This window comes from Atractosteus spatula, chromosome 2 (assembly GCF_055471065.1).
Source record: "Atractosteus spatula isolate fAtrSpa1 chromosome 2, fAtrSpa1.hap1, whole genome shotgun sequence".
Classification (NCBI taxonomy): Eukaryota; Metazoa; Chordata; class Actinopteri; order Semionotiformes; family Lepisosteidae; genus Atractosteus; species Atractosteus spatula.
This window is the reverse complement of record NC_142707.1, coordinates 62,269,954-62,286,349: the sequence shown is the minus strand read 5'-3', so window position 1 is coordinate 62,286,349 and position 16,396 is coordinate 62,269,954. Positions and strand designations below refer to the sequence as shown.

General features: G+C 37.5%; 1 protein-coding gene across 1 annotated transcript; it reads right to left on the bottom strand.

Annotated features, from left to right (window-relative positions):
- Positions 1-10,571: 10,571 nt before the first annotated feature.
- tmem18 (transmembrane protein 18) lies at positions 10,572-16,123 on the bottom strand. Its single transcript, XM_088930320.1, has 5 exons — positions 15,643-16,123; positions 14,758-14,875; positions 13,041-13,095; positions 12,281-12,374; positions 10,572-11,161 (listed from the first exon to the last, which is right to left on the bottom strand). Exons 1-5 carry the CDS (start codon positions 15,733-15,735, stop codon positions 11,063-11,065), a joined length of 459 nt encoding a protein of 152 aa, XP_088786446.1. The 5' UTR covers positions 15,736-16,123; the 3' UTR covers positions 10,572-11,062.
- Positions 16,124-16,396: the final 273 nt, after the last annotated feature.

The following is a 16,396-nucleotide window of genomic DNA, read 5'->3' as shown; positions in this document are numbered from 1 at the left end:
TTGTGAGGCCTGAGCACATGGACAAACACAATGGAAAGAAAAAAAAGAAACTTCCTCTAATGCCAACTATCCCCATGAATCCCTTTATATATCAGACTTAGGCTACATGAAGGCCAGATGATAAAGTGACTCTCACACTTCAACAATTAGACAATTAACATAATATCCTATATAAACTGTAGATACAGTGTAAACTGTATATACTATAAACACCAGGTGAATATGTGCACATATACTGTATATACAAATGACTGAAGTCCAAACAACCTCTAAGGAGAAATCAATTTCCTCCCACATTCCAAAGATGTACTGGTAGGTTAATTGGTTTCTGAGAAAATTGGCCCTGATGTCAGTGTGTGTGTCTGTGTTTGCCTTGCGATGGACTGGTGTCCCCTCCAGGGTGTATCTCACCTCGTACCTGTGGCTTGCCAGGTTGGGCTCCCCCCTTGACTGGATCTTAGGAGTTGGAAAATCAAATCTAAAAACGTAGCCTTAATATTTCAATAAATCCATCCATCCATTTTCTAACCGTTTTATCCTATACAGGGTCATGGGAGCCAAGCAGGCAACAGGTACAAGGCAGGACCCCAGAGAGGATGCCAGTCCATCACAGAGCACACAGAGACACAATTTCAACAAATCAACTAGGAAACATAAGCGGAAAGAAAGGACACGATGAAATAATTAAATAAATGATAAGATCCAGTTCAAGATCTGGAGGAGAATAAATTGCAAGCACACTTGAAAAAGCTTATGGAAAGGCTAATAGAGAGAAAGAAATATTGTAATGGAGGCTAAAAACAAAATAAGTTAATAAGTAGGTCAGTATGGCAACAGCAAGAATACATAAAGGAGGAAGTAAAATGTATCTAGAAAAATAATGGGAAACACTTAGACAATGAAAGAGATAAGTACTAAAGAAGTACTTCACTCAAGTGTTCACTAAGGAAGAAGAGAACAAAAATACCTCACATAGTGCAAATACAAAGTTCTGTACTAAATAGTATTGACATGGAAGAGGCAGAAGTTTCTCAGGTACTGAGTACTAGGAACACCCAGTATTAATAAATCTCCAGGGCCTGTTGCTATCCCACCAATAGCTCTTAAGGAAATGAGATACTGTATGTCAGAAGGCATTGATACAGCTCTTCCAATAGTTATTCAAGATGAGTGTAGTGTAGCACCCGTGGACTGTAGAACTGTTAATGTAGTGTCCATGCATTGAAAGGCTGACATAACTGAACCAGGTGCTGTATGTTACAACTGGCCAGGTATACGTTCTCAGCCCTCAGTCTCCTCGGAGACTGGTCACATTGGCACAAGCAGCTCCACACCGCCTGGTGCTGTCCCAGACACCTGCTGCCCATTAACCCTGAGTAGCACGGTATTTAAGCCCCACAGCACCACTGCACGGGGTTTGGTTATTGAGATGCTCTCAGCCCCGCTCTGTTATGACCTGAGCTCTGTTTTCCAGAGTTGTCCTGCTTACAGGCAGCCTGGTGCCGTCCCACTCCTGCTTCCAGTCCTGTCCTGCTGCTAGCGGTCTTGTTCAGTGCTGCTTCACTTTCCATGCTCCTACTGTATCAGCACGGCTCCAGCTGCCTCTGTCTGCTCTTCCCGAGCAGCTTCCACCATCTGGGAGGCTTCGGGTGTTTGACCCCTTCTGTGTCCAGCTGAATGCTGCATCAACCTCTTGTCTGTTCCATTTACTACCTTTTCAATAAACTGGGCTGAACCACACAAATGGATCCCTCAAAACAGCTATTTTCCATCAGGCCGCTGCGTAACACTGTAAGTATAGAATACGTCTGACTTCAATTGCAATTACCTGTAAAGTTATGGAACCAATAATTAGAACTAGAGAATCACATATAAGTAAATAAGGTTCTAGGCGATCTACTGTAGCCAACCTAGATTTTTAAAAGGTACAGTTGGTCTTGCGTATCTAATTTGTTCGAATTTTTTGAACAAGCAACAACAGTAATCAATACAGACCATAGAACACAGTGTGTTTAGATTTTTAGAAGACGTTTGATAAAATTCTTCATAAAATATCCATTTTCAATTAGCAGGCGGTAGGCATATGCAGAAATGTGTGTTTGGATTGAGAACTGCTTAATGGACTCAAAGCAGAGAATGCAGATAATGGGATGTAGTTGTGGAATACTACAGGTATCTTTGCTAGAAACTTTGCTAGAGTTTGCTTCTTTCTATCAGTGATTTGGATTCTGGTAAAGTTTGGTCAAGTTTGCAGATGCAGACCAAAATAGGAAGATTAGCAAACACCTTAAATCAAGGCATGTTATGTTAAAATTGCATAATGCACTAGTATGGTCTCAATTAGAATATTCAAATAAATGTTGCTGTTCTGAAATCAGTCCAGAGAAGGGCAATCAGACATTTTCCTGGGCTTAAAGGAATGGCCTACACTAACACACTAAAAGAGCTAAACCTTTTTAGTCTTGAACAGAAAACATCCAGTGGGGACCTGATCCAAGTATTCAAAGTCATCACATACATTGTCATTGTCAACCCAGTGAACTTCTTTATTATCAAATGTGTCATTTCATGAAATGGCACACCATAGGAAGGGTTTGAAAAGGTCTGCAAGGTAACCTTAGTGCACAGCTAATAAAAGAAGTAAAGCCATTTTTAACATCTCCAATATACTATCTAAATCTTCTTACGTCTATCTTCTATCTAAAGGGCTTTTTCTTCTATCTTCCATCTATCAGGGTGGAGCAGTGGCACTGTGCCTGTGGCTGGGAGGTTGCTGGTTCAAATCCCATGGCTGGCAGAGGAATCCTACTCTGTTGGGCCTCTGAGCAAGGCCCTTAACCCCAGCTGCTCCAGGGACACTGTATAAACGGCTGACCCTATGCTCTGACCCCAGGCTTCTCTCTCATTGCCTGTGTGTCTCATGGAGAGCAAGCTTGGGTATGTGAAAAGACAAATTCCTAATGCAAGAAATTATATATGGCCAATAAAGTTATCTTATCCTATCATCTTTTGTTATAGAAATATTCTTCCATAACATTTTTTTTCATTTTAAGGGGCAAAAGGGAATTTTGGTCATGGTGTACCATGTATTTGAGTTTAGCTCCGGGTGACGTATCAGTTCTTTAGATTTCCAGACAATATGCGGTACAACATTTATAATTTGGGACTAGCTTTGATCATGAGGCACAGATAAAGGTGTAGCATATTATGAAGTTGCTTTCATACAATTAACAATTGTAGATTGAGTTCCCCAGTGAAAATAAGACTGACGTCATGGCACGTCAGGTTCAATAGGAAGGCTGTTGAGTCAGGATGTGTTGACTGGGTAACCATGGTAACAGAGATAGGCAGGGTCCTTATAAATGGATGGAATTGCTGCTTTCAAGAGTAGCAAATGGTGACTGAAAAGGTGAGTGTAGAATAATGGTTGTGGCAAAGGCAATAAGGTCAACAGCAAAAAGGCTCAGTTTGAATGCAGCAAATAAACACTTCATTTAAATTTCAAGGTTCTTTCATTTTCTAATTTCTTTAGACTTTGCATTTCAGTTCTTAGCTCTTTCATACAACAGCTGTCATCTTTATTTATCGTTGTAGGTCTGCATAGACACATTTCTGTATATTTGTTTTTATTCATTCACTCTTTTTGAAAGCTGAATTCACATGTTGAGAGCCAGTTCACTCATCTGATGATCTTCTGTCACGCACACGTCAAGTAAAAGTTGAGAAGGACTCAGGAGCAGCAGTACACACAGATTCTGCAATGCACGGCCTTACTGTGAGTTTGTTGCTCTACAATACCATGCTAGAGTTGCTAGAGCAAAGGAATTCTAATATGCTATAGTATAAAGAATACTGATATTGTTTGGCCTAGTTGGTCAGGATTATTACATGTCACCTTGCATTCAGGGTAAAGCAACAAATTTCAATGAGCACGGTTAGCTCTCAATGAGAGGATTAGATAATTAAAGTCTCCCTTTATCAACTGGAAAGGTTGGTGGTCCAATTGCAATGTTGGGTGTTGATGATGAATGCATGCTAGACAATGGTGTTTCACCTAGAATAGTACAGTCCAAAGTCCTGCTGTATAAATTAGTACAAACCTAAGATGCCTTGGTTGAATGTATCATTACTAAAAAATTAATATCTCAATTACTGTAGGTATTTTTTTCTGTGGCTAGGGGCCCATATAAGCTCTTAAACGTGGAATGTGTTTGGAAATCTATCACAGAATTATACTGTAAGTTAACGTAGTATTTTTGTAAAGCCTATACCTTTACTTTTGTTTATTTTACCTCATTTCTGTCCATTACAGGGCCTATCCCAGAAGCACAGAGCACAAGGCAGGACTTCGCCCCAGTTATTGCTACTTCCAAAAATAATTAAAATTGTCATTATTAACAACACACAGCCCATTCAGCACCTGTGTCCTTATACATTCAGCGAGAGAAAACAAAAGTACAATTGTTCCCTGTGCACCGGATTAACAAAAATCAATACTGTGCACCCATGCTGGAAAAGAGCAGAAGTGGGCTGTTCTTAAGGTAAAACAAATCTTCAAGTCAGTTCTAATTTCACTTTTAGCTATGGATTTAAGTTTATTTGTTCTTATAAAATAAAAAATCACAGCTGTTTTTTTTCTTTTCTGATTTTTCTGCTGAAACAGAAATTTGAGTTTTGTGTTCTGTATCATATAGTACTTCAGTAAGTTCCTATGGATTTGAATTGTTCCAATAATTACAGTGTCATGCCATGTAATCTACATGTAATCTTCATGTTGGAAAAGAAATCCAAAAGATGTATGCCTCTCAGTTCCACGAGTTCCACAAAAGCCCCTAAAAGAAAAATGTTTAATCCAAAGGGTCTGTATCACCACTTTTGTGCAAAAGACTTTGTACGAACTCTTAAATGGTCAGTGAGCAGAGATCTGGAAACCTTGTTAATGGTTCTTAATTTAAAAAAATGGATTGATCCAATTATGCTCAGCTAGAATGAAAACCAGAAGGCTCTGTGGCTCTCCGGAACCTTTATGCCTAGAAAGCACTCTGCCTTGTGGTTTTGAGCACGGAGTACCTTGAAAGCATATTCAAAACCAATTAATAAAAGCAAGTCAATTCGGCACTCGGAATGATGGTAACTTTAGAATGATGCAGCTTTCTAAGAAGCACATTAATATTGAATACAAAACTATGAGAAATGTTTGCGTAAGATATTAAATGGCAATAGTCAATATCGCCAGTTAAAGAATCTAACAAATGTTGTAATGGACATACCGGAATGATAAGCAGGCTGTGCATGTGACTGGTGAGAATTGTGCAGAGGGGAGTGAGGGCTATCAGTTTGCCGGGAAGTGTAGATAAATTACATGGGGAGTATGGAAAGAGGAATGATGATGTTCCAGCAAATCGCACACTGCTAACAGGCAGAAGAGGAACAATAAGAATATTTTTTTCTCAGTACAACTTTTTCTATATAAACCATGAAATGCAAATTTTACAGTACTGTACAGTAACTTAATAAGGATATATATTTTTAACCATTACTGCAACCATCTTTTACCAGAAACAGCAATAGCTTTGCTGTGGCAATTGTTTTTGAGTTATTGCAATTATTTTGCAGAACTATAATATCTGTGAATCAATGCAGCCAGGAAGCAACTCACTCTGACATGAAATCAAGCCTAATGCATCCGTTTTCGTTTTTTTTTTTTGCTTTTAAAGATGTTACTGCTTCATAAGGAAGTTGCCATTGTAGTTAGAAATGATATTTTGTGCTACTCGAATCAATTAGCTTCTACCTGTAACTACCAATGGGACTACATGAGCCTACTGTTCTCCTTTGGTTTGTGACTTCTGATTTTTCGAAAGTGCTTTTAAAAGTGGCAATTCCTCGCTTGAATTCATAATGCGCATCTATTAATAAATCACAACCAAATATATTACTATGAATATAATTACTGTTATGATGGAGATGCATTAAATATGTTTTCAACTGAAGTTTTTTCAATGGGATGTGAAGATTTTTTACATGCTCTTCGGTCGGTTTAACGCGGTGGAATGTTAGCAACCTCTGGTGGTCAAGGATAATTCCGTTAAAATTCAACTGACAGGTGTTCAAAGAAAACTTCACGGGCGGTGTACTCGCAACGTTTTTAAAATGATTTAAAGTGTCATGCTGAGCTCTGTGAAAAAGAAAGATACCTCATATATATGAGAGAGAGAGAGAGAGAGAGAGAGATTGTTTAATGGCATCTAAAAAACCCACACATGACAACTATACCTATATATCCAGTGGAACAAGTAAAGGTTTATTGCACCAAAGTACACCAGTGAGCAATTATTAACATCCAGGGCCTAACTGGAATGTTGCTTTTAAAATAATACAGCTATTTAGTTTAGAGAGGTTTATTTCTGGTCGTGTTACACTCAGTGGTGTTCTTTTTCCTATGCACAACATCTTTTTATCGTAAAAAAAAACAGCAATCTTATTTAAATACGAACTTGGGAACACTGCCGTCAGATGTCACGAAACATTTTTAGGACCGTGTTTTGTCACCGTGTAGCGTAGTACTTAAATCCTACTGAAATAATTTTACTTTTGTTGGTAACAAGATAATAGAGAGTTGAAATGGTCCTGTTACTGTTACTTTTCTGAAAACAAAGTAGCGTTTAGTTCCAGAACAGGACGCGTAAAACGCGGTCAATTAATAGTGTCTTAATAATACTGTATGCGCTATACGACTGTTAATGCACTGTCTGTGCAATAGCGCCATCTAGCATTCTAACTAGATATCGCCTTTCATGTAACTTCAAAGTTATTCCCAATGCAAGAAGGGTCTAAAATAAAAGCCAACATAAGTACACAGCCTAATCTTATGGGAATAAAAGCTCCTAATTAACAGGGAATTTCAAAAATTTACCGACACTGTTGAGATTTACTCCCATGTAAATAATCTGCTCCTTTTTTCCCTTGATATGTTTTCTCAGACATTGATTTATTTACAGAGTATCAGGTTCTCCTGTATATTTTACCATTCCCTGTGAATGTAGCATGTCTCAGCTTGCTAAAAAAGAATTGCATTAGAGGGCCTTAGTGACAACAATACACCAGCATGTAACATGCCATGCTTTGTCATCACATTCAACTTAATTAAAAGGACAGCCTGACAGCAGGGGCCTAAATTAAATTCAGGAATTCAGGAAATCAGATGGAACTTTCATATTCGGCTTACTGAAATGGCACCTGTCTCATTTGAAATACGATCCCCAGGTGAACCCCTCCCTGATCTTTCACTAAAGATATGTATTTACTGTAGATTTAGAGTGTGTGGGTTTGAGTCCATGGGTGCCCCACGATGGCCTAGTGTCTTGTCCAATATGTACCCACTGCTTGACAGGTTAAGCTCCTTCACGACTCTGAATGGGATAAAAACGTTACATAATGTGTGGTTGGGTAGCTTGTAAGATCTGGCTGAAGAATCTTTAATCTTCAATGAAGGGACAGTTGAGTTTCAGGACAAAGAATTATTTATTGAGGCATGCAGGGGACATGAATTTGGGAAAGTTGTGCTAACAGTTTCAGGAAAGTTCAGAATATACAGAGATTTTATAGGTTTCAAGCCAAGGTTAAGCTGTAAGTTATGGCCAACAATAATACATGTTTTGTAAGATGTATAACAGCATATTTTCGACAGCATCCTTGAGACAGTTGGAGTTGGCTAACTTTCTGTTGCAAAACCTGCTCATTGGCAGCTTCACACAAAATATTGAAAAATGAGAAATCACAGCTGATACAGAAAACAACAAATTTTACACTAAGAATGCTAAGAATAATTGGTAAGGCTTCTTCACTGACCTTCCTGAAGTTCCCCCTTACTTCAATGAGTGAAGCAATTTTATCTACCAGATCTGGTGTGCAGCTGATGCACAAATGGCTGCCACACATCACACATGTGGGTGCTGCACTATCGTAGTGGATAAAAGGGGTCCCCTCCTGCTCTAGATAAAGCACTCTGGACTGGGATGACAATTACTGTGCAAAAATGCAAGAAGGTATTATTAAATACATGCTGCATTCATTCACAGCACCTTCTTGTTTTTCTTATAGATTCCATGCTATTGCAATAGTTTTGAAACTCTTTCCTCTGGTACTGAAACAAATGAAGGTGAAGCCATCAAACCACACTTTGCTGACATTTTACAGCTCATAGTTACACACACAATTGCAGCAAACACGGGCAGCACCTGCACACAAAATGCCTATACAATTGTGAAACAGATTCTGTACACTTATAGTGATATTAATCCTCGCCCATCAGCTAGGTATTACAACAGAACCCAGATGAATACTCTGTCTCCAAGGTCTTGATATACCAGACCAGACCAGTGCTGTCCACCAGTTTTAGAACTAGAAGGGTGACAGATCTTCCCACTCATCAGAATCGCTACAGTCGAACCCAGGTTGAGGCTGATTACCTTGGTGTGTGATTCAGAAGGCAATTGCTTAATCCAGAGCTAAATTACAATTGCTATGACTAAAGGGAGTTTACACTTATCTAACCCATTTTTCTAGGTTTTCGTTTGTAATTACTTTTCAGAATGTTTCAGCATTTTTCACTTTGAGGCTGTGTGTTGCAGTGTGTAAATAAAGATCAAATAAATTCAGATTTAATGTCTTGATTTCAGGCTGTTAGCACACGGGGGGTGTAGACTTCTTATACTGTGAATATCAGATTTCATTATTTTATATAAAACTGTGTTATAATGGATATTTTATATCTGGATTTGGGTATATTCTATATCGTAGCACACTTCTAGTCCTGTGCACTTTGAATGCTGTTTTGGAAGCCCCATCTAGATATTTAGACCTTTCATACATCTAAGATAAGATAAGAGATAAGATAAGATCACTTTATTAGCCGTATACAATTTCTTGCATTAGGAATTTGTCTTTCCGCATACCCCAACTTGCTCTCCATGAGACACACAGGCATGCAGAAGGGGAGAGAGAAGCTTGATGTCAGAGCCCAGGGTCAGCCATTTATATGGCACCCCTGAAGCAGCTGGGGTTAAGGGCCTTGCTCAGGGGCCAAACAGAGTAGGATTCCTTGGTTGGCTGCGGGATCTAGGTGATGTTCCAGTACCTGTCTCTTCAGAACATTAGAGCTCGCAGCAATGCCACCCTCCAACTCACAACTGGCAACCCCTGAAGCTCAGCAGGTGTGACCCTGCCCAGTTCCAGGATGGGAGACCATCTGGGAAAGCTATGGTCACCCTGCAGTCTGTGTGGGTCCCAATGCCCCAGTATAGTGATGGGAACACTATAGTGTAAAAATGCTCCGTCCCTACGATGAGACGCAAAACCAAGGTCCCGACTCTCTGCAACCATTAAAAATCCCAGGGCCCTTCTGGAGAAGAGCTGGGGTGTTACCCCAGTGTCCTGGCCAAATTTCCCATTGGCCTTTACCAATCATGGTCTCCTAATAAACCCTACCTATGCATTGGCTTAATCACTCTGTCCTCCCCACCGATAGCTGATGTGTGGTGAGTGTTCTGGTGCACTATGGCTGCTGTCGCATCATCCAGGTGGGGCTGCACATTGGTGGTGGTGGAGAGGAGTCCCCATTACCTGTAAAGCACTTTGAGTGGAGTGTCCAGAAAAGTGTGAATGTAAGGAATTAATATTATTGTTATTATTATTTATCCTAAGAATAAACTAAAGCCTAGATGAGGGGGTACATAGCTCCAAATGGTCATAATGTCTGTGGGTGCTTGTTCCATCTTTGCTTTTGATGACTTAATTGAAGCAATCGTTAGCTTAAATGGATGAATTTGACACTTTTCAAAGCTCTTCTGCTGTTTATTTGAGGATGATATTCAATCTTGGTAATATATATTAGTGAATGAATAAAGGCCTGGAAACAGTGATTATATAGACCAATGAACTGAACAGTTGTTTAAAATCAAATCATTAATAACTCAGAGTGGGGGGAAAAAAACACTCTGCTCAAAGCTTTGAATATTAGTGTCCTATGTTGTAAATATAGTCTTTTTTTAATTCAAGCTGCATACAGAGTACAGATTTTCCCAATATTCTATTTTTGACATCCCCCTCCTTCCTGTTACAAACAAGAAAATAATTTTTTTCTGAGATATTTACACTGGCTATATTTCGCAAAAACAATAAAGTGATTTCACAATAACATTTCAGAAGCTTAGTTTATAATATTAGAGGCACAAAAGATAAATGTGAAATGTCCCTTTCATGTGTGAAATAAACAAGAATACTTCTGAAATTTCTTAGCCAGGGCAACACAAGTCTACTCCTCCAGAAACAGTAAATGATTCAATGAATAGAACACCTGGAGCAACACTGCACAGCATCATTACCCATAGAAATGCAAATCCATAGCTTAAAAAGCCATGACCATCTTTATATAAACTTCTTTAGATTATTAAATTAAGATTTTTTTTGCTATAAAAAAATCGGTATTGTGAACTTTGTGCCTGGAAGCAATTTTCATGTTGTTTAAACAGAAGCTGAAAGAGAGGCTGTAAACACAGTCACGCTGTATCAGTTACTTGAGATTTAATGCTCATATCAGACCAGGTGAGAAATACAAAAAAATTATAACACAAACCGCACAAACCCAGGTTTTATAATAGACGATACAAGCATGAACCTGGCACAAGAGAAAAAACTTGTGTCTGCTATCAAACCAACAATTTCTTCTTGACCAATTCATTTTTCTGTATAATCTCAGCTACAGTGCTGTTGTACCAAGTTAAAGTTGTTAAGATGTCCATTAAAAACATTACTTGAAGACAGTGCTTACAACATTCAACTTGCTTCCCACAAACCTGATTAACAAAAAGAAATGTCGTGAGAATTATTTAAAAAAACTCACAAAGCTTTGTGATCAACATAATTGAACATATTGTTAAGCTTACAATACAGAAACACCGATAAAAATCTCACATTTTCTAGCCAGTTTTTGCTAGAGTACCTTGGTCTATAAGCACCTTAGAAGTCCATGAAAACATGCAGCATCCTTTGATTAATCAGCCTATTCCGATTTCTCTGTTTTTGCTTTTTTTGCTTTCCTTTTCAGTTGTAGTGTCTTCAGCTCTGTCATTGTCGCAAATGTTCTGTAAATCCAAAGAATCTGAATGAAAAACAAAAAAACAAACTGTCAAATAATATAGTATGGAACCTTAAGACTACTGTCATTTTGAGGTCTGAAAAATGTTTATTTAAAACTAAACTATTAATGAATGTGCTTTCCTGTTAAAGAGAAAATATAAAAATAGATGTAAAGATTAGGGAATTCTTAATACAAGGTATCTTCCAGTGAAGAAACTTTCCTAACTTCACCATACCAACATGCTCCATGTGGCATTTCACATTTTTCAAAGTCCTCATCACCAATTGTTTTATACGTTCAGGTTAAAATGTGACTTATCAAGCAAAATAAAACTAAATTACAAGTCAATTGCCCAATACAATAACTACAGACATTCGGGAATTAAATAAAAGCACAGAGAAAGGGCTCAATTCAATAAAGGGCTCAGCTGAAAAATGCTTAAATTTAAAGCTTTTGCACAGACTTTGTAAATTGGAAGAGATATAAAAAAATATCAAAACATTTAAGAATGTAGCTTCGTTACAAGCTACTGTAGAAAGCAAGAGATATAAAGTTTGATATGTTTCTAGGACTAGCAGTAACTTACATTTTAATGTACAGTCAGGTAAAAGTTTAAGGGACAGGAAAGAGAGCCATGATCATTGTTATTTTGTATAGAATTAGATTACTTCAATTGGAAACAGAAGCACAATGCAATTTGATCATTTTCTGTGTCATTTTATTATACCTGCTATCTGTTCCACTGATATGCACTGATGTATCATTTGGAAAACCTGACAGTAGTTCATATAATCATAAATCCTTACAGTATTTAATAAAACCGTGTACCCCAGACAAAAAATTAAAATGCAAGGCATTGTGATTGTTCAAAACTTTCTATGGTCTGTTAAGTCTTAAGATATATGATGAAAACAGTTCTTTTACACATTTATAATTTCACAGCACATTATATAATGTTGTGTCTTCTACAGCTGTCTTTCACTTTCTGATTTTATTTTTGTAATTATTATACAGAAATGTGTTAAATCATTGTATTAAAATGTCTATAAACTTTCAACTGATACTTGTAAGTACTACACATGTATGTAAGTGTATAATGTGGAATTCCCACGGATTAACTTAATTTAGGTCATAACTTACCACAATAATGATAGTGTTGAGTAAAAGGGGAGCTGAAAACACTAAGGAGATGAACATTCCTCTTGAATCAAAGTACTGGTACTTAGAAAATGACCTGTTTTTATAAAGGAGAAAAAATGTAATTACTCTCTTTACAGGAAATTGAAAATGTGGCATAATAATGTGTAGGAACAAGAAATAGGTTTATTCCACGCTGAAAAGAAAAGAAAGAAAACACAACGTTTCGGCCGTGGAGCCTTCACAGGTGTGAGGGCTCCACGGCCGAAACGTTGTGTTTTCTTTCTTTTCTTTTCAGCGTGGAATAAACCTATTACTTGTTCATTTGCAGCTGACGCAGCTACCCACCTGAACATAGTAATGTGTATATCAACACACAACTGATAAAATGAAACAAGAGACACAGACCACAGTATAGCAAATGTTAAATAGTATCTTCCATTCTGAACAGTCAAAAAATAAATACAAGTGTTCCTGGATAAACTTATGACTAAAATTTAATGTAATGTTGTCAATGGTAACTATTTCATATGATGCTTATATTTAATGTAATACACTGTTACCATTTGTGAGTACATAAAATGTGTTTGCTTGTATTTATTCATAAATGTACAAAACTGTATTTTATTAAGTTACCAAGTTGCACTTATAGCATAAAATGTTTGTAGAAGGTTATCACTGAAAATTTACAGAGAAATGTTTTAATTTCTCTTTTCTCATTTTACAATTAGGGCACTTATCAATTCATAAGATGCAAACTTACCTCCAATTCATTGCTGCAATTTCATTTATGTTCTCTGCAAAGTATACCATCCCAGCTACAAGAAAACAATCCTTAGTTAGCTTAACTTATTAGGCTCTTTTAATTCACTGTGCTAGTAAAAATTGTCTTTGTAAGCTGTTCTTACTGTAAAAAGGTTAAATGGTATGTTTTTAACTTTTCTAGGATTTTACATCATGATATGGGAGGATTTAATTCTAACTCATACTAAATAATACTGATTGAACAGAGAATGTAATATTGCAAATATGGCTCATGGTATTACAAGTTATGAAATAATAAAACCACCACAAAAAGAGACTATCATTACCATAACTACATCACTAAGCATTTTCATGAAACCCATGCACCTGGACAGAATTGTCAAAGATGATTTTTTCTAGTAATGGTACACCCTGACACAAACCGTAAACGGGCAGCAAGTCATTTATCATTTATCACATGGCACTCATTTTTATTGGTAAAAAAAAAAGAACAGACGCAATATCTATCAGAATTGCCTCAAGTAAATGTTGCTTACTATAAACAACTTTTTTTCCAGAGTGATCAAAAAATAAGTATCCTATTTTGTATTCTTAACACTAATGCACACATTCAGATAAAAGAGAAAAATAGATTCTCAGAAAAAAAATTTGCAATGTTCATCCACCCTTTTTCCTAACCTCTGTATCCAATACAGAGTCACAGGGGAGCCAGAGCCTATCCCGGCAAGCAACAGGCGCAAGGCAGGGTACACCCTGGACGGGACAAAACACGCTGCATAAGAATTAACACAAAAGCTGAGAGCACATTTATACAAGTAAATAAGTAAGTTATTACTAACTTTCATGAATCCAAATCCAGAAAGAAAGAATACATAATATCAAAGACAATTCTAATTGCATTGGTAAATAATTTGTCAGTGTAAGAAATTAAATTTTATATATATCCGAGAGATTTTTTACAATTGAATAAGTACCTACAAATCATTTTTAAAATACATATGGATTATATTTTATATACTTTAAATCTGATGAAACTTACTATTTTGTATATTATCTCCACATTTTACAAGGGAATTGGTATGGTATACAATGTGGGTTGTACCCTCAATTTTGTATTTCAATTTTTTGTTTTACAGTTTTCTTTAAACTTCAGGTTAATACCACAATGATATGACAACCATGGTATTTTGTGGGTGAGGTTCTTATTACACGGGAATTTCATACCATCCCACTCCTAAGACAAGTGAAATACTTATTCACGACTGATATCTGGGAAAATCCGTGCTCACTATGGAAGGGTTTCCTTTGGAAGAACCACATAACTGGGCAAGCAGCACCATGGTTGTGAAGGTTTGAGCTAAGCAAGGTATCCTGTACAACCAGAGTCCCTTGTCTGGGAGTGTTCAGCCTGCAGTTTGATGCTAACTTGGGTCACAAGTTCAACAGCACGCAGAGATCACCATCATTCTAGGGCTGGTTTGAGGGTAACAAAACAAGAGACAAGTTGATTGGTAGGTGGTTCAAAATTTGGGAAGGGGGAGGGCATAAACATTATGCCCTCTTCCTAATTAAATACATAAACATTGACTGTGTTTATTCAAAAGTCTAAAACACGAACCTTCATAAATCCAACTCCACGCCAACACTGTAGAGTTTCACCGATTCGTTCGCCTGTTAGAAATGCGGAAGCTCTCACTGGCTTAAAGAGTACTCACCCATCACAAGGAAATGAAAGATCTGAAGTCTGTAAAATCTGAACGTCACAAAGGTAATCAACAAGCAGATAGCGTGGAATGTCACAAGTCCAATCAGCCAGGCTTCGGACCACTGGATCTGAACAAACAGCAGATTGAAAAAGTTCTGCAAGGTTCTCTTTCGCAAAACACTACTGACACCTGTCTAAGTGGCATCATTAGGAATTCCCATCTATGCCTATTACTTCATGACTCATGACATGGATTTCAGGGTTAGGTTTAATTACCCTGGCAGAGTAGCAGAGACTAAGACATATGAGCAGAAACTGAATTGTGAAAAGGTAAGCGTATCAGACGTCGAGATATGCACACCTTGTTTTAATTATCTGACATATATGGAATATGCATGATTGGTTATATCGGAAGATATTTTTATCTAACTAGAGCAATCATTCAGAACAGACCTATAGCCCTATATTAGGAGATTACGCCGTATTTGGGACCCACAGTTAAATTTACCAGTAAATTAGTGTTGTTGTTTTTTTTCATTTTTTCCCCATTTTCCGACAGGGAAGTTGCCAAATTAACCGAATTTAAAAACGTAAACGGAGCATGAAATCTGACATTAAACGTAGGTTGTAATATCTTCGGGGGACATTATGAAAACGCCAAACATTATGCATGCATGCATCATATTTAATATATTGTTTTTCTCACTAGCGTAACACCTGCGTTCATTGTCTTTTCAGAGGCAGAGGGAAGAAAAGGTTACTAAAGTACATCATGCTTGAAGGCAGCATCACCAAAAGCAGATACATATTGCATCATGTGAATGTTACAAACTTCCTTGACAGAATCATCACAACGAAACTGCTCAAAATAAGATGTATTATAAAACCCCCTTACAGAAAGCAGGAATGTCCAAATAGAAGTGATCCTCAAGTTGCTGATAGCATCGATTGGAATTGAACTAACATTCTGCTCTTCTTGCTCAGCCATTTCAAAAAGTTAACTATCACAAAACCAACAAACCACTAAACATAAACTCATCGGAAGCTCACTAATAAACCTGTTTTAGCTCAGCGACGGCGCATTGTGATGACGTCGGTCAGAGCAGCGCCGTAAAACAAGTGAAAGACGCGCTGATTTAGATTTTGAGACCCTACTTATATCTGTTGTATTTTTTCAATAGTCAGTTCTACGCCACATCTCCATGAATCTAAACATTTATGAAAATGCACCCCCTTCCTTACACACATACATGTCACCGAAATTACATTTATTATTCAAATTGGAAACAAAACTTGTTTCAATATTTAATCTGAGTTGGTTCGAAGAGCACAGTCTGCTCCTCTTGGCAGGCAGTGATGAGAATTCTGAGCTCTTTATCAGCTGCTGTCTGGCGGTCATTGTTTTTTTTTTTTAGCCCTGCCAAAAACAAACTATTTCTGAGCAAAGGACAAAGTAAAGTCTTATTCCATCCTGAAAAGAGAAGAAAAGAAACACAAGAAGAAGGCTACAGCCGAAACGTTTCGTTTCTAATCTCCTCTTCCCTTGTCCTTTGCAGCCTATACAGTACGTGCCGACGTAGCCACTACTAACAGCCTACTTCTGAACAAGCGGAAATCGTATCCAGTTTATAATAGTGTAACGCTTACGG

Bases quoted from the DNA above. Each gene is read 5' to 3' on its own strand.
- tmem18 (XM_088930320.1), bottom strand. From the start codon at position 15,735: ATGGCTGAGCAAGAAGAGCAGAATGTTAGTTCAATTCCAATCGATGCT. The intron at 12,375-13,040 runs GTAAGTTTGCAT...TTATAAAAACAG, and splicing joins ATTGCAGCAATGAATTGGAG to GTCATTTTCTAAGTACCAGT. The intron at 11,162-12,280 runs GTAAGTTATGAC...TTTTTCATTCAG, and splicing joins TCAACACTATCATTATTGTG to ATTCTTTGGATTTACAGAAC.